The sequence below is a fragment of the Morus notabilis genome, unplaced genomic scaffold (assembly GCF_000414095.1).
Source record: "Morus notabilis unplaced genomic scaffold, ASM41409v2 C11387170, whole genome shotgun sequence".
NCBI classification, from domain to species: domain Eukaryota; kingdom Viridiplantae; phylum Streptophyta; class Magnoliopsida; order Rosales; family Moraceae; genus Morus; species Morus notabilis.
Genome location: NW_010386602.1, coordinates 1 through 1194, shown reverse-complemented (window position 1 = coordinate 1194; position 1194 = coordinate 1). Strand labels below are relative to the sequence as shown.

General features: G+C 48.2%; 1 protein-coding gene across 1 annotated transcript; it reads left to right on the top strand.

The window, feature by feature from the left end:
• The first annotated feature begins 6 nt into the window (after positions 1-6).
• On the top strand, positions 7-1124 carry LOC112095079 (S-adenosyl-L-methionine-dependent tRNA 4-demethylwyosine synthase-like). Its single transcript, XM_024176758.1, has 2 exons — positions 7-908; positions 1005-1124. Exons 1-2 carry the CDS (start codon positions 30-32, stop codon positions 1122-1124), a joined length of 999 nt encoding a protein of 332 aa, XP_024032526.1. The 5' UTR covers positions 7-29.
• Positions 1125-1194: the final 70 nt, after the last annotated feature.

The following is a 1194-nucleotide window of genomic DNA, read 5'->3' as shown; positions in this document are numbered from 1 at the left end:
GTCACAGAACTCTCTCTGACTTCTCTAAAATGGCAAAACCAGAGAAATTATTGCCCGCCATGTGCATTTCCTCTGTCCCAGCTCGTCTCACTCTTCTCGCCCTCCTCTCCGCCACCACTTTCTACTGCTTCTACAAATTCCATCGCCTCAGAAGCCTCAGAATTTCCCTAAACCCTAACCCTAACTCTAAATCTTCCTCTTGCTTTCGCAGAGGCAAGCTCCTCTTCATCTCCGAAACAGGGACTTCCAAAACCCTAGCCCGTCGTCTTCTCGATCTTCTGAACTCCAACGACCTTGCGTTTGACCTTGTCGACGCCAAGGCTTACGAGCCCGAGGACCTCCCCAAGGAAACCCAAGTTCTGATCGTCGCTTCGACGTGGGAGGACGGAAAAGCGCCTCCGAGCGGGAGGTTCTTCGCCAATTGGCTCGCCGAGAGCGTCGAAGACTTCAGGGTCGGATCGCTGTTGTTATCGCAATGCAAGTTCGCAGTTTTCGGCGTCGGGAGCCGAGCTTACGGCGCGACGTACAATGTGGTGGCGAGGGACTTGTCGAAGCGGATGAGGGGGCTGGGCGCGGCGGAGATGTTGCCGGTTTGGGAAGGGGATGTCGACGGCGGCGATCTGGAGGAGGCGTTCGACGCTTGGAGCGCGAAAATGGTGAAGGTTTTGAATGACGATGTGGTGGAAAATGGTGGAGCTTTGAGTAATGGAGTTGGTGCTGAGAGTGATGCAGAGAGTGATTATGAGACGGATGAGGAGTACAGCGTAGAGTCGGAAATTGTTGATCTTGAGGATATTGCTGGCAAAGGACCTTCGAGGAGATCACCGGTAGTGGTTCAAACTAATGGGACTTCGAATGGGAAAAAAGATATGGTTACTCCAGTAATTAGGGCGAGTCTAGAGAAACAGGTGTTGTTTATTTATCCTTTTGCAGGAATCACTTTCTACATAGAATCTTATTTTGATATACTGATTGGCTATTTTGCAATGACCTTAAATGTGCAGGGATATAAGATCATCGGTTCACATAGTGGTGTCAAAGTCTGTAGATGGACAAAGTCACAACTTAGAGGCAGAGGGGGTTGCTACAAACATTCATTTTATGGTATAGAGAGTCATAGGTAATTTTCATCAGAGGCTTGTGATTAGCTAGTTTTTGGTTAATGAATTTTCAGGTTTTTTTTTTTTTTTTTTT